This window comes from Peromyscus eremicus, chromosome 5 (assembly GCF_949786415.1).
Source record: "Peromyscus eremicus chromosome 5, PerEre_H2_v1, whole genome shotgun sequence".
Taxonomy (NCBI): Eukaryota; Metazoa; Chordata; class Mammalia; order Rodentia; family Cricetidae; genus Peromyscus; species Peromyscus eremicus.
This window is the reverse complement of record NC_081420.1, coordinates 75,069,807-75,095,149: the sequence shown is the minus strand read 5'-3', so window position 1 is coordinate 75,095,149 and position 25,343 is coordinate 75,069,807. Positions and strand designations below refer to the sequence as shown.

The 25,343-nt window shown below is 47.4% G+C and overlaps 1 protein-coding gene across 3 annotated transcripts in view; it reads right to left on the bottom strand.

Annotated features, from left to right (window-relative positions):
• Positions 1-18,832: 18,832 nt before the first annotated feature.
• Positions 18,833-25,343, bottom strand: part of Jcad (junctional cadherin 5 associated) — a 41,078-nt gene continuing 34,567 nt past the window's right edge. For 2 of the 3 annotated variants that reach the window (XM_059263724.1, XM_059263726.1), the window contains 2 exons: positions 25,103-25,321; positions 18,833-21,592 (listed from right to left, as the gene is read on the bottom strand). In XM_059263724.1, the coding sequence (XP_059119707.1) occupies positions 25,110-25,321 (212 nt within the window). In that variant the 3' untranslated portion in view covers positions 18,833-21,592; positions 25,103-25,109. The remainder of the gene's footprint in view (positions 21,593-25,102; positions 25,322-25,343) is intronic. The other variant, XM_059263725.1, reaches the window with a different exon arrangement.

Sequence of the window (25,343 nt, the reverse complement as noted above, 5' to 3'; positions counted from 1 at the left end):
GCTACAGAATCTGCTTTCCCACAATGGGCTAAAATGCCTCAGATCAATGGTTAGATGTGGGATGTTCCTTCTCCTATATTTGATACCAGAGAACCAAAAGTCTGATTGAGCTATTATGATCTGCTAACTCAATAGTCATTCTGTATCTTTTATTTTGTTTCCCAAGTCAATAAACACAGAGGGACAGATGGAGATCAATATACCAGTTTTAACATTTTTAAAAAGCTGGTGGCTGCCCATGAATTGGCCTGTGTTACTGAGAGAGGGATCACATTCAAGTCACTCTGGATAGTAAGAGGAAAATTCTCTACTTACCACAGGAGCTGACTCCATTCAGAGGATGGAGCTGGTGCCTGGGAATTCACATTTCCCACAAAGCACCCAGGGGCTATTGCTGGTGGTCCACAAACCACTGAACAAGCCTGGAAGGGGAGGATGGACTGAGAAAGGGAGCAGAAAGAAAAGGAAGGAGGTGTCGGATGAAGAGAGGGAAGAAGAGAGAGGGAGGGAGGAAAGAAGGGAAGGAGGGACAAGAGAGAGATGGAGGAAGGAAGAGAGGAGCGGAGAGAGAAGAGGAGGGAGAAACAAGGAACGAGGGACAGAGTGAGTGAAAAGAGAGAAGGGGGAGGGAAAAAGAGAGACAGGGAAGGACAGAGAAAATCCGGAATGACAGCTATGGTGAGATGAATGAGAATGGCCTTTAGGTCGATATATTTGAATGTTCAGTCACCAGGGAGTGGAAATCTTTGATTGGATTAGAAGGATTAGGAGGTGTGGCCTTGTCGAAGGAAATGGCCATTGAAACTTTTTGAGGTTTCAAAAGCCAATGCTAGGCCCAGTATCTCTCTGTCTCTCTCTGTTTCTCTCTATCTCTGTCTCTGTCTCTCCTTTTCTGTCTCTCTCTCTCTCTCTCTCTCTCTGGATCACATATAGCTCTCACTCCTTCTCCAACACCATGCGGACATGCCTGGTACCATTCTTCCTGTCAGGATCATAATGGACTAAACCTCTGAAGCTGTAGGGAAGCCTCTAATGAAATGATTTCTCTTATAAGCGTGGATGTGGCCATGGTGTCTCTTCACAGCAACAGAGCAGTGACTTAGAAAACACTTTGTCCAAGGCTGTGCCTGAGTTTGAACACTGTTACGAGCATCACCAAGCCAGCTGTGGTGGCACACACCTATGATGCCAGCACTTGTGGAGACAGGAGACTCAAGAGTTTTAGGTCATCCTTTTGGCTATGTATTCAAATTCAAGGCCAGCTTGCTTTCCATAAGACCCTTGTCTCAAAATAAAAATTTAAAAGCACATCCCTAAGAACAGTGTAGGTGGATGCCTGTTTGACCCTTTCAGACAGGAAAGCTTTCTGATGTCCCACGCCCTTCTCATCCTGGGCATCAATTGCCCCATGCATCTCCAGGAAAGGATGGGACTCTTCCACAGGTCTCATCCAGTGCTGTTCATTTCTGTCCAAAGCAAAGACCTAATCCACCCAAGTCCATCATTCTGGGAAAGTGTCTAACTGTACTGACCTTGCTTTTCGGCTTCTGTAGTTCTGCTTCTGGCTAACTGTTCTTGTTAACTGAAGTATGGCAACCCAGAACATGATTTTTGTGCTTGAAAGCCCATCCTGAGAAAGGCTTGGGGCTACACTGGGATCTAGAACATGCAATGTAGTTGCTGTCTGGCTAATAAAGACTTTCTATTGGCTTAGACCCATGTCTGAGCAGTCTTCTCTGGTGTATAACCCACAACATTTTTGAGGTCCCACTGAGATCCCAGAGACCAGACCTCAAGACACTAGGGGTCTCAGAGCCCCTTTAGAGCAAGGAGGAATGAAGTGGCCCAGGGACTCCTGGGGGTGCTCAATCTGAGATGTTTCAGGTCCCTAGCTCCCTTTGATCAATCATTGCCTAATGCTTCAGAGAAGTCTGACACTTCCTCCCCAAAAGGAAACTAATCAGAAAGTCACCTGGCCTGTCACCTCCAGAGGTAAGTCTGGTTAAGGCACCTTCTGTTTGGACACATAGGAGAGGTTGAATGTGGTTGCTGATCCAGTGACTGAGATCCATGTGAGATGCCACTGGATTCCTCTGTCTGTCCAGGTGTATGGGTGTGTGATGACCACCCCTGGTTGTCTTTACTGCATCTCTCTGTGTGTCTTTCTATGTGTTTCTGTGAGTTCTATTTTCCTGTATTGACCAGTGGCTCTCTCTGGTGTGAGAACTCCCTGGCTTAAGACCTGTGTTCCCTCCTGTTGGGGACCCAAATCCTTTTGGCCTTTCCAAGTCACCCAGAGAAACCTAAAAAAACCTCCACCTATCTCACTCCAGGAGCAGGAAGGTTAATGGCTTGACTCCTGCTCATGGTCAGGGCTGGTCCCTGTGTAGAGGTTGGGGGAGGCTGGGCCTCTCATCCAGGAGGAGGTGAGGGGCCTTCCATCTTAGAGGAATGCACACAGGGATGGAGGAAATAGTTCCCCCAGGTGAGCATTTCCTCTGCTCACTTTGTGTCTGCTCTAAGCAGCCCTAGGGAAGGGCAGAAGTTCCCCTAGGCTGAGCCTGAAAGAAAAGAGAAAGTTCTACTCCTTTCTCTCTTATGATTGATGTTGCCTTTTAAACCAATGATCCATAAAACCCACTGTTCTCTGAAAAGAGTAAAAATAGAAAAACAAACAAAAAAGAAACCAATGTGCCTGGGTGAGACAGGGGGATTGCTGCCAGACAATGCAGCCTGGACAGAACAGATCTTTCCTTCTGCCCAACACTGACCAAGGAGACTTTAAACAGCTTCTGCTAGGTCCTTTTTAAAGGATTAAAGACAGATTCTAAAAAGATTTCCTTTGTCACTCAAGTCGGCCCCAGATATTAGAAAAAAAATGATAAAAGCTAGAAAAATTTAAACAGGTAAGTGCATCTCAGTTGCCGGAGGTAGCTCAAAGAGTATTCAACAATAGGGAACTGATTGGGGCAAGACCTTTTGCATAAACTGAAAGTCATCATCACCTTCTCTGATGATGAGATACAGTTAGACTAATAGACACCCAGAAAAATTTTGGAGTCTCACCTTCTGTCAGAAGAAACCAAGCCCCAGGACTGGCCCAACACCAGGCTCCTATAATTGTTCAACTAACCAGATCAGCTACCTCCATCCAGATTAAACAATAGTCAATGACCCGGAAACAAAAGGGGAAATTGCAGTCCATATTGCCTGGCTTGACTTGACAGACATCCTGGGGTCCTGCCAATCACCCTGGAATACACCCCTCCTGCCTGTGAAGAGACCTGGACCTTGGATTCTCCTAAGTCGGATTCTTCCAGAGAAACATACGCTGTCTTGGACCTGAAAGATGCATTCTTCAGCCTCCCATGGGCGGAGGTGAGTTAACCCATCTGCTTTTAAATGGACAGACCCAGAGGGAGGTTAGAGCGGGGAACAGACCTGGACCAGGTTGCCCCAGGATTTAAAAACACTAAATGCAGACTCGCTGCCCTTCTGTCGGCGGTTTCCTGGGAAAATAGATGATGAAATGGCCGCTGAGGGACTGCTGCAAGAGTTACAGACCTTGAGCTACAGAATGTCAGCTAAGAAAGCCCAGCTTTGCAGAAGGCTACTCATCTTGGCTACCAGCTGAGGGGAGGCACAAGGAGCCTGTCTCTGAGTAGGATTGCTGCTGTCCTTCATCTTCTAACTCCAAAGACTAAGAGACAGGTTCCAGAGTTCCTAGGTACAGCTGGATATTGCTGCCTCTGGATGCCAGCGTTTGTGGAGATAGCAAGGCCTCCACACACCAGCATAAAGGGGGTCACTAATCTGTCAACCAAAGACATTTGCGGCTTTAAAAACAGCTCCGACTTCCACTCCAGCCCTAGAATTTCCAGATGTCTCAAGACCTTTTCATCTGTTTGTCCGTGAAACAAAAGAAAAAAAGGAGTTTTAACCCAAACTTTGGGGCCATGGCAATGCCCTGTGACATACCTGTCCAAATGATTGGACCCTGTAGCCACAGGATGGCCCACCTGTCTAAGAGCTGTGGCAGCTACTGCTAGTTTAATGAAAGAAAGAAAGAAAGCAAGTTAACTGTGGGTCAAGCCCTTATCCTCACAGCACCCCACAACATGGTTGAGGCCCTCCTCGGAGGAACACCAGAATGCAGGGTGTCTGATGGCTGTGTGACTTAGTACCAGGCCCTACCCCTGGCTCACCCTCGAGTCAGGTTAATGAAACCCACCGCCATGAGTTAGGCTCCCCTCTTGCCCGATGACTCAGGTGCTCATCCATGACTGTCAGAAAATGAAAGATGAAACCAGGTACATGAGAGCTGCAATAATTTCTTTAATTGAAATGATCTGGGCCCAAGCCAGGGACCTACCTCAGCCCAGATATCAGAAATGATTGATCTGACCCAGGCTCTCAGATGGGGAAAAGGAAAGCCCACCACCATATACATGGACCGTCAGTTGGCACGCTGCTTTATGTGCTTAAAAGCTCACCCTGAGAAAGGCTCAGGGATACGCTGGGTTCCTGAACACCCAATGTAGCTGCTGGCTAGCTAATAAAGACTTTCTATTGGCTTAAACCCATGTCTAAGCAATCTTCTCTGGTGAATAACCCACAACAAAGGGGTTGCAGGAAATCCTTAGTCTGCTCTGTCACTGCTTTCAAGAAACTGATATTCACAAAATAGGCATGGTGGCACACAACTGTAACCCGGCACAGAGGCAGGAGAATCATGGTTTGGGGGTCAGCTTGAGCTCTGTGGACCTCATCTAAAAACCCAAACAAATGACAGCCTGTGCCTCAGTAGGGATTTCTGGAGCAGACATTTCTGTCATGGGGCTGTCTTGTGTACTGTAGGATGTTGAGTGTCATCTCTACCTTCAGCCACTAGATATCATCAGGAGTCCCACCACAGCCACAATAAAAAAAAAAAATCTCAAGTTGTCAAATGCCCCCTGGATGGCAAGTCACCCCAGGATGAGAACCAGCATCCCAAAGTGATAGGAGAGTTGGAATCAGCTCCCTGCTGTGGGCTATCTCAGAGCCTGGGCCTTTCACAGGACAGTAGAATCTTGGCAGACTGAGTACAACCCTGAGCTTCTGGGTAAGATCTAAATGCACTGTCTAGTGTGAATAAAAAAAATGGCCCATGTTAGGCTAACGAATAGACACGCTTATCACAGAGTGCTTTCTGAGGATCACTTTGACTCTATGTCATTTTCATCTGAGGCTTTAATTTTGGAGTGTGTGTGTGTGTGTGTGTGTGTGTGTGTGTGTGTGTGTGTGTGTTGCGGGGGGGGGGGAGTCCCATTATAATGACTGTAATGCTTTTGGGATTACATGAAAGACTGGTAGGATTCAGTGTATTATGAATATGCAGGCTAGAGAAGGGTGGAATTGAGTGATACCATAATGTAAAGAACATGTGCATGGAACTTCCATAGCCAATGAGTGTATGAAGGTAAAGGTTGAGCTGCTGTAACAAAGAGACCAAGAAGATGGAGCCTTCAGGAAGGTGGGCATTTACTTCTGTCTTATGTAACATTCCCACATGCTGGGACTGGCTTTGCCGAGTTGACAAGAGGTCTGAGAATTATTGAATGGTCCTATGGGTCCAGAGTGTGACTCTATCATCTCCCACAATGCTGCCTTTGGCTAAGGGCTGAAGGCAGATCATGAAATATCACTGAAGGCCAGAGGAGAGAGGAGAGAGAAAGACAGAGACAGAAAGGGGCATTTTCCTCCCCCCTGCTCACATTCCCTGGGTGACACCTATGTACCAAGGCACACTTGGCCACAAGGAAGGTGGGCATTGTAGACTTTAGTTGAACACCCGGGAAGGTAAGGCAAGTGGCTTAGGGAAGGAGACTGATGTCTACTAAATGGGAAATTCAAATTCAAATTTCAAAGGAATCAATCACCCATATATTAGGAAAGGGGCTAATACATTTTAAAATAATCGTTATAAATGGTGCAAGATTTCTTCAAATCTTCCATCCAGTCTTAGACTTTGGGTCAGGCTCTTCAAAATCTTCCTGTAGGAATCCTGAGCCATCCCGAGGTGAGCCACCTCAAGGTGAGGTCCCTTGGAAGCAGAGGTGAGGAGTTCTTCCTTAAGGAAGCCGTGAGGGCCCTCTCTGGACATGCAGAGGTGTGGCTGGAAGCAGGTACATCACATGTGGTGTGTGGCACGGAGCCTAACAACAGACTGACCGAGTCTGCTCGCTTCCTTAGCTCTCCCTATACACTGGAGCTGACTCCGTATACCAAAGGTTCATGAAAACAGGAAAAACCCAGATTGATACATCCTTGAAGCAACCACCTTATAAATGTGTTTATACCCGTAGACAGCTGCCACTCTCAGCCTTACTCAGAAACCCTCACTTCCCAGTGACCACCGACGAATTGCAGAGACCCACAGCTGTACAAAGTGCTGAAATAAGTGGCAGCTGAGTGCTGGGCCACAAAGAAGCCATTTGTACCGTCCCCTCCCGGGCCAGGGAACACCAGGGGAGAGGGACCAGAAAGATGGTAAGAGCTGGCAGGTGGGGAGAAGGACGGTGAGATGCTATCTTCTGGGCACAACACGGCCACTGCAATCACAAGCTCAGGACCACTGCACTGGGTCTGCACAGAATGGGGCCGTCAACAGCCAGGCATGCGTGGAGGAGGGGCTCAGGGGACTCCGACCACCACTGCTGAACTGTTTCCTAGAGAGAGAGAGAGTCAGGGAAAGGGGAAGGTGCCTCTTCCGGCTGAGACCTCACCAGCCTCCAGTGGGTAGTCTCAATCCAGGGGTCACACAGATGGTCCCAAGTAAACCAAATGGTGTGTGTGTGTGTGTGTGTGTGTGTGTGTGTGTGTGTGTGTGTGTATGAATAGTATGAAAGGGAGATGGGGGGTAATCAGAATGCATTATATACATGCACACAATTGTCCACTAACAATTAGAAACAAAGCAGAGCCTCTCTTTGCTCTGAGTTTTGGTTCAGGCTCTTGGGCAAGGTCTTGAGATCCAGGTCTTGGAAGGGTTAGAGAAGGTGACAGATAATGTTGGGGTGCCTACCTCCTGGACAACCTTGGGATGAAAGGAATGGGGGGGACAGAGTGGAGATGGGGAGTTGAATCCAAACATCTGGGAGCAATACAGCCTGTCCTGAGGCTCCTATTTCGCAGGGGTGAAGGTGTCTTCATCAACCACAGCCAGGTCTCTGGTGCCTCTGCCTCACTTCAGTTAGACCACAGCCTTCTAACCATCACCACACAGCTGGTGCCCTGTCCCTGCTTCCAGAAGTGCCACAGATAGTGGGAGCTGTGCTGGTCATATGACCCTTGTCCCAACCCTGGGTTTGGGAAAAGTAGACTTAAAACAAGAAGCCTGGCCCAGCCAGAGCACCCTGGACCCCCTGTCTGTAGGATATCTGGTTAGCACATGCAACGGACATGCACAGTTTCTCATGTTTTAGAGCTTGCCATGGTTCTCAAAGGTTCTCCGGGCTGGATCTTAAATATCCCCCAAAGGTCCATGTTTGGAGGTCTGATCCATGTGGGGAGGGGAGGTGTGGCGTGCTCCTGGAGGGTTGTGGGACCTGTACAAGTGGAGTCTGTGAGAGGTCTTAGGTCAAGAAAGGGGTGTGTCATTGATGGAGATTGGGGGACCCCAGCCCTTTCCTCCCTCTCTTTGGCTCCCTAGTTGTGAGGCGACCAGTTTACTCCACCACAGAAGTTACAAGTCACCTTTCCTCTTTTGAAGTTGATCATAGCGGGTATTTGTTACAGTATCGGAAAGCTGGCTGCCCCTGAGAGGTACTTCCATGCAGCAGCTGTGGCCTCGGTGGAGGATCACCAGGGAGAGGGATTTGTCCTTCTTAAACCAGGGGCAGAAACTCTGAATTGGCATGGACAGGGATGCAGCCAATTACATTACATCTGGGCCAGGACCCTTGACAACCAAGATGCCATTCTGTCTTCTTCTATTTCCCGGGTGGATAAGGGAAGTTCCAGGACAGGAGAAGATGTGAGCAAGGCCATCTGCAAGCTGGCCACCTGCAGGTCAGCTACCCGAAAGCTTGGCATTAGATTCTCTGTGGAGGATTCCTGGGCTGTCTGTATGGTTTCTAGAGAAATGTGATTTCATGCTACTCTTACGAAAGTGGAAAGGGAGACGCTCCATGTTTGGCCCCGCCTGTGTGTTGAACATCCCTCTGTGTGCACCCACTTCTAGTCCAGTCTGAAGGAGCATTCAGCCAGGAGGACACACATTTCTAATGGGAGAGCACCTGTACTATACCTTGGCCTCTGTGGGAGATACATTCGTTACTCATCCATGGTTCATCTTTTTCTGGGCAGCACAGGACAAGGGCCACCTCCACCTTGGAGGATCCGGTTCTCCCAGCCAGAGGCAGCCACTCACTCACTGCATTCTCCCCTGGGGAATGCTTGCTTCCAGCCTGAAAAAAAGCTGTTTATCACAAGCCCAGGACACAGGAACAGACTTGAGCTAGCTCTCCTGCTCCAGGCTTCTCGAAGCTCACAGATATGTGTACTGTCGCTGGAAGCTTTTTGTTGAGTAGACTCACTGCTGCAAGGACCTCCTGAGGCTTGAGGACCCTGATTTGTGTGTGATCTTGAGGCTCCCTCCCATATTGCCCACCGATACTGGGCCAAGGCCTTTGCTTCTATGGGGGTTCACAAGGGCTAGGAAAGCCACATCTGGAGTTAATCACTAGCAAAAGTGATAGTGGGTACATACATACACACACACACACACACACACACACACACACACACACACACACCAGCACAAACATCCAATATACATAGGTAAGATGTGCAGTGCTCACAGCACAGAGGTGTTCATCGCAAGCTCCCGTGACTCACAGTCTTTGCTACAACACACAGCACACACGCATGCACGCAAAGCCGGCAAACTCTAAACCCCACACCCCAAGTTTCTGAGGAACTTTACCCATCCTTTTCAAGAACCAGCCAGCAGGGGACAGCATTGTAAAGGCTTTAAAGAGCATCTTGACACCCATGGGTAACAGGCAGGAAGGGTTTGCTACATTCCCGATGACATCCATGGCCTACTGAGTGCTAGGCACCGTGTCTGGCAGCTTCTAGTGAGGAGGAAGGCAGAAATAGTTCTGTTGTTTTCCAAGATTAAATTTCTGTCTGGGTTGAGTGGTGCAGGCCTGGAATGCCAGCACTCCGGAGACTGAGGCAGGACAATTTAAAGTTCTAGGCCAGCCTGGGCCATAGTTAGACGCTGTCTCAGAAGGCCAATACTCAGGCTAGTAAGATGGCTTAGCGAGCAAAGGTGCTTGCTGCCAAGCCACCACCTGAGTTTGATTCCTGGGATCCACAGGGTGGATCGTGTGGCCACAGGCTGTCCGGTGGCCTCACTGTGGCTCACACATGCACACACACAAAATAAATAAAATACAGGACAAGAAAGAATGTTAAGACTCAAAATTAAAATTCTCCAAGAAAGAAGAAAGAAGACTTCATCTGGAGTTCTGTGTGACCATGTCCTGCTTAGGGCCTCTGTCCAGCTCTACCACTGTCCTGAGCAGCATGGTCCATTAGTAAGAGTGTGTGCTGTAAAGGAGAGCCACACCTGGGGCTAACTCCTCTAGCAATGCCGTTCCACAGTGTAAAAGAGAAATTGATTTTAGTAACAGACATTAGCCCAATGCTTTGGAAACAGTATTTCCAGGTGCAGTGTGAACGCGGGAACCAGTTTATATCCCTTCCTCATACGAAGTGGCTGGCCCCAGATGTCTCTGCACATTCAGTCCATTTCCAGCAGGGTTGGCCACATTGCTAGCCCCAGCGTCACGAGAAGACAGCCATTACCATCTTGGATGCTGCAGAACCAGAGTTCCAAGCCTCAGACCCCACAGTCTGTTAGCCTCATCTTGAGGAACTGTTTAAAATTCCCTAAGTAGGGACTGGAGAGATGGCTGAGTGAGCAACATGCTTGCTGCCGCCCTTGTGGCAAGGGTAAGGACTTGAGTTCAATCCCCAGGACCCATTTAGAAGCTGAGCACAATAGTGTATATCAGTAATCCTAATACTCTTGTGGTGAGATGGGAGGCAGAGGCAGGAGGATCCTTGGAAGCTTGAAGGCTGGCTAGCCTGGTCTACACAGCAGCAAACAAGAGACCCTGTCTCAAACAAGGTGGTGAGGGCTGACTCCTAAGGTGTCCTCTGACATCTATACACACACTGTGGCACACACACATAAGCATGCAGATTTGAAAGTTTACGTATCTTTGAAAATAAAAACAAATCAAGGTTTCACAAAATTAATAATCCCACTTGGAAAGTTTGATGTTACCATCCAAAAATCAAACCCAGCTTAGCCCATATCTTTTCCTTTTCCAAATGTTTAACACCACACACACACACACACACACACACACACACACACACACACACGCACACACAGCCCCCCATGACCTTACTTCCAGTCTCCTGAAGCTCACTTCTTAAGGGTTTACAGCATATCCCAGTAACACCAGCTGGGGACCAGGCATTTTACCATGTGGGTCTTTGTGGGCACTCACCCAAAGGACAGCAAGTCTCTTGTCCTGGTTAGCAGGATGGCTACTGACTAGCACTGAGCATTTGCTGAGGCGCACTATGCTAAGCCTCTCCCACATACCCTGTCAATGCCCAGACATCCTTTCTGCAGATGACTCCCTGTATCACAAAGTGGCTAAGGACCCACTTGCTGCAGACTCTATTTGGCAAGGCACAGAGTCGCTTACAACAGGGGTCCCAAGAACAGGATGGGCCTCTAAAAGCCTTTCTTCTGTGGTAGTGCCTCACAGGGGTGGGATCTTTAGGCAGGCCTAGGCTCCTGGAAGATGGAGCATGGCCAGAAGTGCCTCTGGGCCCGGATTCTCCCTGGCACAAGCATATACTGCCCTCTAGTGTTCAGATGCCGCAGGTGCCTCCTGCGTGCTGGGTGCTGGAGGTGGCTGCCCTCCTCTCCCCAAGGGCTGTGGGGGCCCAGCACTGTCCAACTCTGAAGAACTTTCCACTTCCCAGAGGCCTCTCCTACATGACAAGGGCCCCTCGTGAAATAACCTGGCTTCCCTGTGTTGCACAGGACTGCCATGCACCTTCGGCAATTCTGCTCTATAGAGCAGCGTTTCCGCTGGAGGCAGTTTTGTGCATCATTTCCTCTGTCTCTGTCATCTCTAAAGCCGGATGTCCTGTTTACTCAATGTCAGTGTGTCACAGACTGGAGTCATTAGAGAAGAGGAAACTTCAGTTGAGGAAATGCCTCCACCAGACTGCCCTGAGGACAAACCTGTGGGACATTTTCTTGCTTAATGTTTGACGTGGGAGGGCCTAGGTCACTGTGGGCAGTGCCACTCCTGGGCAGGTTGTCCTAGGGTATATAAGAAAGCAGGATGTTTAAGCCGAGAGGAGCAAACCAGTAAGTATCATTCCGATGTGGCCTCGGCTCCAGTACCTGCCTCCAGGTTCCTGCTTTAAGTTCCTGCCCTGACTTCTCTCAATGGACTGTGAGCCGAGAAATGTGAGCCAAATAATCCCTTTCCTCAGTGCAGGGCGGTGGTGGTGCACACCTTTAATCCTAACACTCAGGAGACAGAGGGAGGCAGATCGCTGTGAGTTCAAGGCCAGCCTGGTCTACAGGACAAGTTCTAGGACAGCTGGGACAGCCAACACCATTACACAGAGAAACCTTGTCTCAAAAAACCAAGCCAAAACAAAACAAAAAACCTTTCCTCCACAAGCTGCTTTTTGGCCATGATTTATCACAGCAACAGAAACCTTAACTAAAGACACTTGGTATCATAGTGGCTATCTGTCTTAGTAACCCAGAGGGATAAGGGTCCATCACCATCCTGGTAGGGACACAGGGCAGCAAGCCCCAGGCATGGTTACAAGTACAACTCAAATGACAACCGAGAAGCCAAGAGAACAAGCTCAACATGGTGCAAGTCTTAAGTTCTTAAAACCCACCCCCAGTGACATAACTCCTCCAGCGAGAGCACACCTCCGAAGCCTCCCCAAACAGGGCCACCAACCAAGGAACAGGCACCTAAATGGAAGGGACAATGGGATATTTATTACTCAAACCACATACTATCTATACATTGACACGTGGCTGCATTTTCAACTTGCACTCCATAAACTCAAATAAATGCATGCCCTGGCCTCCATCTTTATAGAAACCAAATAGCTTGTAATGCTGGGTAAAACGCACTCAGCGTTATTGAGGAACTCAAGAGGCTGAGGCAGGATTGCCCCGAGTTTGAGGCCAGCCTTGGCTACATAACAAGACTCTGTCTCAAAGCATGTGTGTGTGTGTGCCTGTTTCTTCAGAAACAACCCATCAGATAGCGTCCCTCTCTCTCAAGCCAATGGCAGCAGGAGAAACGCAGAGCATGAGCAAGGTGGTCAAGGTGTGCTGATGAGCCCTACTCAGCCATGCGTATTTTATTTCCTCAGGTGACACTCCTTCAGTATGATACACGACCCTTGTAATGGCTCTGTCATTTGAACTGTTGCTTGCTTAAGAGGCAAATGAAGCCACTGAGGTGTCCTTTGGAAGCATGCAACCTCAATCATAGCAGTCACTGTAAAGGAAATGAAGCATTCTACAGAGCTGAGCTTTTCCTCACTGTATGTCCTTGCATGCTTGGAATGGAGCTGTGCCAGTTATGATATGGGTGTAATTACGGCTGTCAAGAAATCCTTAGGGAGAAACATCGTTGAAAGAAAGAGTCACTTTAAAAGTTTGGCATGAACTATGTTCATCCATCTAAGCTCATGCATAAAAGGCCTCTCCCAAAGACAGAGGTCGGAGGTCACACCTTGCCAGCTTCTCGTTGTTCTTCCCTAGTTCAAGACAGAAAGGGTGGACACCAGGTCAAAATGATGGGGCCATCAACATCCATGTTCTCAAGGCAACTCAGTGGCAGTTCAGTGATAGAGCGCTTGCCTAGTGTAGGGCTGGGGTCCTAGAGAAAGAGGCGGGAAGTACAGGGGAGAAGAGAGAGAGCATGTGTGAGACAATGCAATGACCTCCGTTCTATACTTTTCTTAACAGCAGTGATGAGTTTTCCTTTTGTCTTCTAACTTTCTCAGGTTCAAGGTCAAGCATCATAAACACACTTTCTACTTTGCTAAACCAGCCATCCGGCACAGCAGTTTAAAAGACAGCGAATTCCTCTGGTTATGTTGCCGCACTTTATGGTGATATTTTATTTGTATTAAAATGTTATTTGTATGTTAATAAATAAAGTTGCCCGGAGGTCAGAGCTATTAGCAAGCCATAGGAAAGCAGGGCAGTGGTGGCGTATGCTTGTAATCCCAGCACTTGGTAGGCAGAGCTAGGTAAGTCTCTGTGTGTTCAGGGATACAGCCAGTATTGGATACACATGCCTTTAATCTCAATACCAATCATAGAAAACCTGGAGGTCTATACAGACAGGCCGTGATGAGGCAGTCATGTGGTTGGGTTTACATCCAATGAGAAGGCAGAACAGGAACTCTATATAAAGACTTTAACACAGGGGTAGCTCTGGTTCGGAGAGGTAGGACCACCACAGGAGGAAGGGTAAGGTTTTAGCTCTTAGCTCTGACCTCTTGGCTTTCTTCTTTGCATTGGTTCTGTGTTTCTTATTTAATAAGAAGGTTGGTTACATCTACAGCACTCAGGCATCATCTAGTAACCCATGTTGCTTCTGGGGGTGGTGGTGCTGCAGCTTGGAGGCCATTGTAAGAAGCAGCATCCAAGATGCTGGCTTGTTATTTGAAGGTCTGTCCAGGGCTGAAGAACCCTGCCCAATGTAAGCTGGTGTAGGTCCCTCCATAGGACTGCTTGGGAGTTTTTGTGACACAGTAGCTGGCCTCCCTTAGCTTGAAGTTTTGAAGTGAGCAATGTGGAAGCCAGTCATGCTGACTCAGCAGTGTTCGAGGGGGAAGGGGGTCTGGTTCTTCAGGGAGAGGATGGGTAAAGGGGCTGTGTTATGGAACATGTGTATACTGTGAAGATGTATTGCTGTGATCCGTGTAATAAAAAGCTGAATGGTCAATAGCCAGGCAGGAGAGACAGGCAGGACATCTGGGCAGAGAGAGAGCACTGGGAGGAAGAAAGGAGGAGTTGCCAGCCAGACACAGAGGAAGCAGATGGGCAGCACAGAGTAAACGTAACTGAGCCACGTAAAAGAACATCGATTAAAAGATGTAAGTTAATTTAAGTTACAAGAACTAGTTAGGAATAAGCAAAGGCCGAGCTTCCGTAAGTCTTTTAGTAAGTCTCCGTGTTGTTATTTGTGAGCTGGCGGTCCAGAGAAAAATCAGTCTACAGGGCTGTGTGAGCTCTGCTGGTTTTCTCCAACCCTGGGTTCCTTCTCTGACCAATCTACCCAGTCCACATGTATCCAGGGGTCTGTGTTTGTGTCCCACATCCCTGTAGACTGCAGTGCTAGGTGGCCAGGGCTGCCCTTTCACCCATAGCTGGTCCTTGGCTCCAGTGAAACACTACTGAAAGTGCCCTTGTCTCTGAGCATGCTCAGTTTTCCATGAGATGGACCTTCAGTGTGCCTGGCTAGGAGAGTCCTGTCTCAACAAATTTCCCAGAATCTGGCATACACATGCTCCTCTGCCCTACTGCCTGACCAGTGTCCACCTGCCCTAGAGAAAGTATGCCAAACCTGCTGGATGCCAGGCAATACCTATGGCCACTGTCTTCATTAGTAACAAAATATTGACTATCCACAGTGGTACCCAGTTACACAGAAGTCTCTGGACATCCTTGAAGCTAATGTGACCATTTGACTTCTTAGAAATGAAACATGGGTTTAGAAATGTAGGATTTCCTGGGAAACTCTTCAATGGGAATTAATTTATCTGGGGGGAGAATTCTTCTCAATAGCTTCTCAATAGCTATCTAGGAAGTATTGGTGACAGCTGGCACCAACAGCCTTCTTGGTCCATGAGGTTCCTTTAGGATGGAAGCTACTGTATGAGGATTCTGGAACAGAACCTCCATTGAACCAACATGCCAGGCCTGAACTGCCTACTTCTAGGTTCCTTCAGAAGGTGATAAAAATAAGCTTCCATCTTGTTTAAGCCACTGTTGAGTGCAGTACTGGCATGGATAGCTGCACCCGATCTTCACAAACATGCAGTATTGTAAGAACTCTGCCTTGGCATTTTCTAATTAAATAGGGGGTTCCATTATCTTCTTAGGGTGTGGGAAGCTAAGATGACTAGCATGCACTTGGTTATAGAAACAGGCTTGGATCCTTGTGTTGCTGCAAGCAGTGTGCCATGAGCGATTACTCACCCTGAGTCCTCTTGGTGTCCTATTAGACTAGTCAGCATGTATGATATGTATGGCACACAGTAAGGAATTGATAGTGCTTCATTCCTCGTCTTCATGTTGTGTGTTTGAAGTACCCAAAACAAATGCTAGGTAAATAAAGGCACAGCGTCTCTACACAAACTGGCCCTGCTATCCTAAGTTCAGAAAATTCCAGTAGGGCTGAGCTGGTTCTATTCTAGCAGCCAAGGTTGTAGAAGCACAGGACAGAGGCAGTGAGAAAAGGAACAGCAAATGGAGTGTCTGGACTCTCTTTAAACTCAAACTACAGTTGGGCTCTCCCACTGAAACCAAACCTGGGGCCACAACACTGATCCCCTTGGAACGCTGTCCCCAAATCCCTCCCTGCCAATGACAACGTTGACAGCCTGTAGACTGAACACCCAGAAAAGAGGCCACACGTGGGTCTAAGCAAGCCTGATGGGAGCAACTCTACACCTGAGAGCATGTGAAGACCTCATGCTCCACACCCCAAGAAAGGCCATCTACAGGGACCGCTGACCGCTGTGCTGTGGGCTGCAGCCAGGCTCGTAAATACCCCATGGCCTGCCCCAGAATTCAGTATCACCAGCCCTGAGTGGATGCAGAGTTACAGTGAGGCAAGGAAAGTGGGAGAAGGACCACCCTGGTTGTGGTAACAACAGCAGAGCTCCAGTCCTCGGGAGGTCTGGGTTCAGACCCACATAGCCACAACTTCCAACTGTCTCCTTTTCTGCCCCTCTGGCAGGGCAAGGATTCCTATGAATTCCAGGCTTGCCAAAAACCAGTCACCCAGTCGCAGAGCTGGAACGAACCATAGAAAGTTCAATCCCTTTCTCCCATTCCAGGGTGGGTGGCCAAGTTCAAGGCTGGTTAATAGCAGAGCCAGGCCTAGGGTGGGACTGCCCGTCCTAGGAGTTGTGTTTCATTTTACAGCGTTGCTTTGGCGAGGGGACTTTTCATTTGTACCTTAATCTGTGAATTAAATTATCAACCTAGTTGGGCTAAGTCCTTACTTTGAAACTGACATCTTAATGTGAACTGAAAGTTTGGATGGCCTCCAAGGCCCCGAACAAGCAAGCTTGAGCCACACACACACGGCATCTAGGCAGAGAAGAAACTGGCCTGCAAAAGCCATGGGAGAGGGAGAGACAGAAGTTCCAGCTGGGAGGAAGGATGCATTTCTTTTTAAAATTGTTATTACGTGTGTGTGTGTGTGTGTGTGTGTGTGTGTAGGTCAGAGGACAACTTGTAGAAGTCAGTTCTCTCCTTTCACCATAAGGGTCCCACGAACTGAACTCAGGTCATTAAGGTTGGAGCAAGAACCTTTCTGTGGACTCATCCCTCTGGCCCATTCCACTGATCCACGTGTTGTGTGCATGTGTCCCATAGCACACATGTGGAAGTCGGAGGACAAGTCACAGGAGTCAGTTCCCTCCTTCCACCGTGTTGGTCAGAGATTAAAGTTAGGCCATCAGGCTCATTGCCAACCACCTTTACCCACAAAGCCATCTCACTGGCCCCCAGTTTTTAAAACTGGGGAACTGCAGCTTGGTTTACTAGTCTAACTAGCAGCAACAAGCCAAGAGCATGATGGGACACAGAACAGCCATGCTGGACAGGCAGAATCCCTGAAGAATAAAGACCCTTATTTAAAGCCTGCAAAGTTCCCTAACAGAACTTTCTCCCCAACATCAAGCATGGCTATGTTCTCCATGCTCTGGGTACCCATTCGTGCCGAGCCGTTTCTGTAAGTCAGATGCATCTATCCTAGCAAGAGAGGTAGATAAGAAAGCCAAGAACTGAAGAGTGGTCCATGAGTGACTGGAAATTTGTACCCAGTTCTTGGAATGGATCAGAGGTCACTGCGTCAGTGAGTCTCTGTGGGGGAAGCCACACTCAGGACCTTCCACCCCAATGAGTTCTGGTGGAGAGTGAAGGTGCTATGCCATCTGTCCCTGCAGTACCCATATCCTGAGCCATCACACTTGGCATCCAGGCAGCTTCCAGACCACAGTTAGATGGCGAACACAGACAGTTTTGTGAAACCGTTATCTGGAGCGCAGGTTAAGAGCTGGCTAGCCACCCTGAGAGAGTAAAGGTATCTACACTGTATAGAGAAGCAGGCTCCTTGGAGGCCTCCATCCTGCCATTCCACCTGCTACTTGGCTGTGTTTTGCCTTGCTCCATGTGATTGATTATTCCTCGCCTGCCTTTACCTCCCCCTGCTCAAAAGTCTCCTGGACTGTCCCATCTGGAGGTGACCACAGGGCAGTCTCCAGGACCCTTTCCACTTGCCTTAAGTGCTAAGGAAGCTGGGCAAAAGAATGAGCAGACACAAGGTTCCTACAGGTTCCAGGGCCTTATCCTCACCACACTTTATGATTTCTGGCATGCTCAGCTTGCCTGACAGGCCTCAGTGGGGGCTGGAGTGGCAGCGGACCCAGATGATAAGAACTTTGCTGATTTTTACCATCTGGATAGAGGTCACGGTGTTCCCTGACTCTGACATGTGGTTTTCATTGCCGAGTTCTGCTTCTCGTCCTGAACTTGCCTGGGTCTCCGTCTTGCTCAGTGTCACGCACCTGGGCTCTGCTGTGAGGTGCAGGGAGGTGGACCTGGGAGAGGCTGCAGCAGCAGCAGGGTGGCCCTGTCCTGTGAGGCTTGCAGTGGACTATAGACAGGGCTGCCTGCAGCCTCCCAAGCCCCTCCCTGGCCTCTGCTACATTAATAATCCCAATTGAGACAGAGGCTCTCAAAGTCAAGGCCACCAACAGGCAGGAGTCTAGGCTGCCTCCCACAACGCTGCTCAAGCCTGGACTGTTCAAGGGAGCAGGCGCTCAGACCACAGGGACCTTTTCAAGGGGCTGCGGTCTGAATTTATAGACTTGACCTCACCATTCTTTTTAACAAAACATACAGGCTGGGGGCCAGTCTTTCTATGGTGGTATTTGATCGTTTCCCTCTTCTTCCAATTGAGGGTCAGAGAGTGAACCAACCCACGTTCTGGGACAAGGACCTCCCACCATTCAGGCTCTTCAAAGGCCATTTGGAATGTGTCTCTTAGATCCTGTCCTGAGTGGCAATTCTCCTCCCACACACAGATGTACAGAATGTGCAGTCAAAAACAAAGCAGAAAGAAAACGAATCCCTGGCTGCAACAGCTTTAGCAGTATTCCCGCTTCACCCCAACTCCAGCTGCCCCCGCACAGCCGATCCCGCACACGGTGCTTCCCAACGCTAACAACTGCTCATAAGACTTCTACTGCCCTGGTCACTTTGGAGGAGACATTGGGCCAATGATGGTGTATTTATTATCTAATCATTTCAAACAAACAATAAAAAGTTGAATCGGGCAGAAACACTCTTTGGGCGCCACAGGATGACATACACTTTTGCAGCTAGCAATCCTTTTTGTGGCTTTCAACTCAACCAAAACCCACCTCTACTGTCCCAGTAAGGGAGCCACAATACCGAAGGTGATGCACATTCAGGGTCTTTATTAATAAAGGAAATAAATGTTTATAAATGTGGAAACGATTCTGATGGTCCTGTCCAGAGGCCAACTGCATCTTTAGAGGGTTCCGGGGCTGACAGAAACACAACTGAATATGGTAGTAGGTACCTCATCTTCAATCCTTCAGAAAAATTCCCCCACAGAGGCCAAAGACTACCATTTCCCCCTCCTGCAATTCCAGAAACAACACAGGCACAATTCCTCCTATCATTTTTAGTTCAAATGGCCAAAATCATAACTTTTAATTTTACAAGTTCCAAATTATTGAATACTAACATGTGTAATGAGAAAAGCAATTGACAAACACAGAACGTGGGAAACTTTCTCCACCAACAGTCAAGGGCACATGTGAAATTTACATAGGGTATGATGGTTAGTATTGAACTCAAGACCTCAGCAAAACAGTTTTTGGTCAGATATATATTACCTTGGATATGAAAAGTTAAAGGTAAAATTTTCAAGTTACTAAGTGTAATGTTACCACTTCCTTCCAAAAGATGTGTATATGGGCTTGAATCTGGAAAAATTAAGGTTAAAGTATAACTATTCACTATTTTGACCGAATGGTTGTAGGGAAGCATGATATAATTTCAAACAAGACCAAGTGGAAGAGCATCCCATTTCAGACTGAGATACATAAGGCACGACAGTTTTCCTTCAGGATCCTTCTCTTTCTCTTAAAAAGTCTTTAGATGGTATCAGGTCATTTGACAGGAAGTCAGTACAGCACCAGTGTGCACACAGACATGCAGACATGGGGTCTGCACATGTGGACACATGCACAGGGCCTTTCCACTTCATTTTAAGGAGGGATGTGCAGCCCCACAAAGTCCAGGAGGTGGCTCAGCCTTCACTTAGCCCTAGCAGATGATTTGACCACCACTGCAGATCACCAACTTGCTTGTCCACTGCCCCAGGGAGACCTACATCCCACACCCCTTTCCATGAGAGAGAGCCAAGCTCTGGACGCAGACGAGCATGGGGAACAGGTGCAAGCCAAGACTGCAGGTATGGACATCTAGGAAGGTGTGTCGGTCTATTTGGATTCTGTTCTGTGTGGTCCAGTCAGAACATGTGAGGTTCTTAGGAAATAAAATAATATTGTGTAGATAAGAGGCCGTCAAAATCTGTCTTAGGGCCAGAGGACAGACCAGCCATGGACTCACACTAGAGGAATTTGACATGTCTGAAAATAGATTAACTGTCTCAAAAAAATTAATAGAGTGGGGAGCAAAAAAAGAGGAAAGGAGAGGGAGGGAGGGACGAAGGAAGGGAGGGAAGGAGAGAGGGATGAAGGGAGGGAAAAGGAGGGGACAAAACCTTTGGAAAATGTTAGCTAGCAAGGGTATCTTCCTCAGACAGAAGAGTGAAATGCCACAAAATGCATGAACTATGCAGGCAAATGCAGTAGTAGAACCACAGGCCTCTTGATACTTCCATCACGGCATATGCACACGTAGATGCCACCTATGTACTGTCTCCAAGCACTTTTTAGAATATGCAAGATTAGGTAATCAGGGTCATTCTAGACAAAAATAGATCTTTCTTTAAAGGAGCAAGGTGGCGGTCAAGAGAAAAGTTCCTTCTCCGCAGATTCCCCACAGAAACACAAGATGAAACCATGAGGTTTTGGCAATCCTAGCTGACATGGCTGCAAATGACCGCCAAGCTGTTAGCCAGTTTTGAGAGGGGTGACTTGAAATGTACCCTCCCAGCTCCGTTTGCGGCAAAGCATCTTTGTGAGGATGAATGAATTGGGATTGGTCTTCACTGTCACTCTGACACCGCGTTCAAAGGGGCAGAGCTGAAGTTGGAGCAGGGGTAACGGCTTTGGAGCCGAGGTGGGCCCTCTTGGGTCCCTCACACACACAGGGATAGACTCTTAAATAAAATAGCACTTCCTTAAAAATCTGCCACCTAAGAACTGTTTATACATCATAGAAAAATAGCCATTTTATAAAAAGAAATATAGTTACTTTGTTACCATGGTCTATTTTAAACCAGCAATTACTTTTCATATAAAGAATATCTAGACATTCACACAGAGAGTAAGACCTAGGAAAGACTGAGTGCAAAGCAGAGCGCGGCGCGTTGGCTCCCATGCCGTGAATCACCCCTTGGGTGAGTTACAGCGCGAGTGTGACCTGCGGGGACACGAGGAAGCTGCTGTCAGTCTGGGAGCACGCACTTACTTACCAGTTACCCCACGGGCCATACATAGTCACGCATATTCTCCTTCAACTGTAAGTGTTCAAATACCAAGTGGAGGGCCTAGGCCACACCCCTAAACATGAGCATGAGCTGGGGAGATGCAGCAGGGAATGCATGGCATTATGGTCCAATCAAAATCACCCACTGCATCTTCCACATTTGATTTTTCACATAAAACCAGATTAACACCAAGCTATTTACCAGATCGGCCTAATCCACCAGGAAGGGGAACTGATGTGAAAACTCATTTCTAAATATAGGAATTATATATCCATGCTATAAAGACAGATGGTGTCTGCACACCACTGCTTTAGCTCTATAACAATTCTGTAGGGATGACGGATTTCCCACTGGCAGGCAGAGGAGGAGTTGGAACGCCGGAAACCCAGCAGTTTCCAGAGTCAGCCTGGACAAGACAGGTGAGTTAACCAGAGAACACTCCATTAGCCAAGGTGGTGGGGTCTTCACCAGCATCCATCACACCCTCTCCACTCGGCTGGGATCATATGACTCTGCAAACAAGAAGGAAGGAAGATCAGTGGGACATTCACCTGGCATGTTTTATGTTTAATCCTCAGACTATAAGTACATTAGAGGACAAAATTCACACGTATAGAAAATGGATTTTTAGATACTTTAGCAAACTTATTTCACCAAGGAGTAAGAAACTATGGCTGAAATGCTGTTTTCAAGGAATGTGCATGATCATTGCCAAATAAATACAGTTGAGCAAAGCTGAGTTATTCAGTATACTGATGGCCCTTCCTGATGCTCATAGTACAATATAAATAATAAACTCACTGACCCTTAACCAGCAGCAACACCTTGACCTAATGCTGATTCTTTTTTTTAAAACAAACACCAACATTCATTAAGCCCTTTATTATTATTATTATTATTGTTATTATTATTATTATTTTCTGTATAGTCCTGGAACTCACTATGTCGACCAGGCTGACCTCAGAGATTGGTCTGCCTCTGCCTCCGGAGTGCTGGGAATAAAGGCATGTGCTAATGCCACTCAACCTCCTAATGCTGATTCATTTTGATGTTTTCTGTGTGTGTGTGTGTGTGTGTGTGTGTGTGTGTGTGTGTGTGTGTGTACATACTAGTGTGTGCAGAGGCCAGAGGTTGGTACTGGATGTCTTCCTCAATTGCTTTCCACTTTGTTCTTAATTTTTTCTTTCCCTGTATGACCACCTTATTTTTTGAGGTAAGGTCTCTCGCTGAACCTGGAGCTCACTCACGTGCCTGATCTGGCTGGCCAATGATCTGCAGAAATCCAGTCTTGGCTGTCGTCTCAGCACTGAGATTACAGGCATGCTGCTACAGCTGGCTTTGGGTTGGAGAGCTTTGAACTCAGAACCCTGCACTCCTATCCACCCTTGAGAGGGACTGAAAGCATCTTTATGAACAAATTCTTCTCTTCAAGGCTTGGGGAACCTGAAATGTCACATGCATGGCCAGAAAGAAGAGGTTTCCTGTCTCCAGCTGCTACCAGCCATCAGGCAGGACCAGGACTGGCTGCTTGCCTATCAGCACACCTTCTAGGACCTTCTCACACCACGATGACCTTCTACAGCCTGCACTGGAAGAATCTCACACTGAGCCCAGATGACCTGGATTTCCCAAATGGAGCACCATACTGAGGGACAGTAATGCCAACCGTCCCCAAAATAGGAAACATGTGCTGCTGAGCAGAGGCTCTCACCCTCGGAGCTCTGGAAGCTTGGCACACCTGAGGCTCAACCATGAGCCTCCTGTGGTCAGAGCTCACTGCCTTAACATTCCTAAATTTTTGTGAGAAAATGGTTGACAAATCTGTAAGCGTATAAGATAGCCATTAAAACAGATATTCTTAAAAAAATATATACAAAAATAGAATTACTACATGATCCAGCAATCTCACTACTGGGAAAGGAAATCAATATGGCTGCACATCCATGCCCACTGTACTGTTCATACAGCACTATCTATGCCAAGAGGTGAGAACAACCCATGTGTCTGCCAACAGATGAATGAGTAAAGAAAATGTCTGTCTATACATAAATATACACACAGTGGGACATTACTCAGCCTCAAAAAGGGGGAAATCTTGTCATTTACAATGATACAGATGATGAACGTTGGGGACACTGTGCTAAGCTAAGAAAGCACAACACTGTGTGATGCCACATGTAGAATTTCTTTTTAAGTTACACCTGTATTAACAGAATAGGATGGTGGCTTCTAGGAGCTAGGGGTTGGAGAAGAGGGGAGATATTGGGAGAGTATAAAACTGCACCTGTAAGATGAACAGGTGTGCTGAGGTTAGCACATCAGGGAGGATGTAGTTAGCAAAGGGCATGTGCTCTTGACCTCCATTCAAGAGGCTGTTAGATGAAGGCTATGTTAATTAACTTGATTATCTTACTTAGCACACAATATATGGTCACTCAAACATAATGTGCGTCTTAAAGACAGTGGCATCTTATACACTTACTGTCAATACCTCGACGACGACGACGATGAAGATAGAGAAAAAGTAACAGCAAGGCTCACCAGAGCCTAAAAGATGATTTTTAAAAGCCTGCAGGATGGTCTAATTTTGTAGAAAACAATGTTCTGCAATGCACCTGGAAAAAGATGCCATATGAAGGGCCTCCATCCCATCCCCTGCAGCCCAAAGCTACACCATGTCCTTTTCCCTCTGACTGGCACACGCTTACACGCTAGGCACTGAGATATCGAAAACTAAGATTGTGCTGGGAGCACTCTGCAGGCGCTACAGACTAGAGGGACAGAGCTGGCACTTAGGGGAGCTGCCTGAGCCTGCTCACAGGATGGACTGCCCCAGGGCCACCTGGCTAAGAAGCATTCCCATAATTTAACACCGCTTGACACCACCCTTAGCAACACCATGTGACCACACAAGAAGATAGTTATAGCTCAGTGCTATATTTGAAGCTCAAGGTATGCTGATTCTAAGGGTTCCTGTGAGCAAAGACGTCCTCTCATGTGCTGAGAACATGGAGGGTTGCTAACAGAGAATGTGAAGTGCCACACTCCTAATGAGGGAGAGGCCGAGCCTCACGTCACACAGGCACTGGGCACTGAATTGCTCCCTTCAGTTTCTGGCACACTGAGGACAACACCACATAATGTACCCGCATCCCAACACACAAAGTTGAGGCTAAGGACTCATACACGGGGAGCCATGGAAAGAATTCTCCAGTACAATAAGTTCTTTAGCTCACAGACAGTCTAGATCCAACAAAAATAGTGTGAGCCATGTAATGTTATTTTAAAATTCCTGATAACTACATTAAAACAAAAAAAAATGAAACAGGTGAAATTATCTTTAATAATATACTTTATATGTCCAAAATATATTCTATTAATCATTCCAAAATATTATCATTCAACATGTAACATTTCAATGTAAAATTATTAAGCTATTTCAGGTTCTTCTGTACTGAGACTTTAAAACCTGGCTGTGTATTTTATATCTGTACAACTGTCTGTCACTTCAGTTTCAGGGGATCTGATGCCCTCTTCTGGCTTCTGTAGGCAGATGGATCTCTGAGTCTGAGGCCAGCCTGGTTGCAGAAGACAGACCTCATCTCAAAACAATAACAAAGTAAAAATAACCAGTTGACAAAGAGCGACCAACAGGGTCATGTGGGTGAATGCCTATTATTTTGGCAGAAAACAAGAGTATAAATGTTCTGTAGCCAGCATGTGCCACTGAGCTGCCACAGCCAAGATGGAGTGCTCTGTATAATGTCCAACCTCTGCAACATAGTCAGAGGCCCGAGAAGTTGTTTACACGGATAATTTTATGTAGCTGTTTTCTTAGTCAACTAAACCAGTAATATAATCATTCAAAACACAGGACAAGATCTCAATTCTTAATTGGGAAAGCTTCTGGGTAATTTTTTAAAATGAGCTTATTTGTTTGTTTTTAATGTATTCAGTGTTCTTGTTGTGCACGTGAGAAGGTCCACGACTCTGTGAACCGCGTTCTCTCCTATGACTTTCACCTGGGTCTCAGGGATGGAGCTCAGTCACCAAGCGTGCACAGCAAGTGCCCTGACCTGCTGGCCACCTCACCAGACCTTCTTTCTTTCCTTCACTCCTTTCCTTCCTTCCTTCCTTCCTTTTTTTAAAGAATGACATCTTGCTTTGTAGCTCTGGCTGGCCTTCAGGTTTTTCCCACATCAGCCTCCCAGTGCTGGGACGACAGGTGTGAGCCACCACACCTGCAGGAAAGCTCGTTCTATG